This window comes from Condylura cristata, unplaced genomic scaffold (assembly GCF_000260355.1).
Source record: "Condylura cristata isolate star-nosed mole 26May11 unplaced genomic scaffold, ConCri1.0 scaffold00038, whole genome shotgun sequence".
In the NCBI taxonomy this organism is placed as follows: Eukaryota; Metazoa; Chordata; class Mammalia; order Eulipotyphla; family Talpidae; genus Condylura; species Condylura cristata.
This window is the reverse complement of record NW_004567139.1, coordinates 8,509,500-8,510,284: the sequence shown is the minus strand read 5'-3', so window position 1 is coordinate 8,510,284 and position 785 is coordinate 8,509,500. Positions and strand designations below refer to the sequence as shown.

At 63.4% G+C, this 785-nt stretch overlaps 1 protein-coding gene across 2 annotated transcripts in view; it reads left to right on the top strand.

Annotated features, from left to right (window-relative positions):
- Window positions 1-492: 492 nt before the first annotated feature.
- The window catches only part of WBP2 (WW domain binding protein 2), a 6,377-nt gene continuing 6,084 nt past the window's right edge, over window positions 493-785 (top strand). Inside the window, exon 1 of one of the 2 annotated variants that reach the window (XM_004693504.2) lies at window positions 493-670. In XM_004693504.2, coding sequence (XP_004693561.1) covers window positions 612-670 — 59 coding nt within the window. In that variant the 5' untranslated portion in view covers window positions 493-611. The remainder of the gene's footprint in view (window positions 671-785) is intronic. The other variant, XM_012733041.1, reaches the window with a different exon arrangement.

Sequence of the window (785 nt, the reverse complement as noted above, 5' to 3'; positions counted from 1 at the left end):
GGACGCCCGCTTTTCCTGCCGTCTCTCAGAGAGCAGCCGGCCCCCCGCATCCCGGAGCAGAGTCTGGGGTGCGCATTCATCTCCAGGCTGCCTGGAGAGGGGCACATAATCGTTTCTGCAGCGAGGGTCGGGTTCAGGTCAGTCAGGTTTATACCCGCCTTCTGTGGGTAGAGACGCTCGCGCCCAGGCCCTTAACGATCAGCTCCCCAGCGACGCCCGCATCTGTTTATTCTGAGGAGGGGGTGTGTTGTGAGCGCGGAGTGCGCGGCGGATTAGTAACGCAATTGAGCGAGTGAAGGGAGGTCCCCGACCTGCGGGACTACAAGTCCCAGAATGCCTCCATCCGTCAGCGTGGCAGAGGTCGCGGTTGAGGGAGCGTTGCTTTCTGGGATTTGTAGTCTCATACTTGTTTGTGACGCAGGCGAAACTAGAGGGCAGGGGGGCAGGGAGTAAACTACTACTACGTGACGCCCGGCATCAGGGGGTTGGGCCAGCCTCCGCGCACGAGCAGTGATTGGCTGACTCTAACACGAACGACGCCACTGGGGGCGGGCCGAAGAGGAGCGCAAGCGCAGTGCGCTGCGAGTCTCGGGACCCTTTTCCGTGCGACTATGGCGCTCAACAAGAACCACTCGGAGGGCGGCGGAGTGATCGTCAACAACACTGAAAGGTGAGAAAACTGCGCGAGGAAGTCGGGGCACGGAGCGGGGGCGCCCGGGTGTGGCCAGCGGGCGTGGCGGTGGGGCTTGACCCGTGAAGGGGGCAGTGGGTGCGGGGCGCGGGTG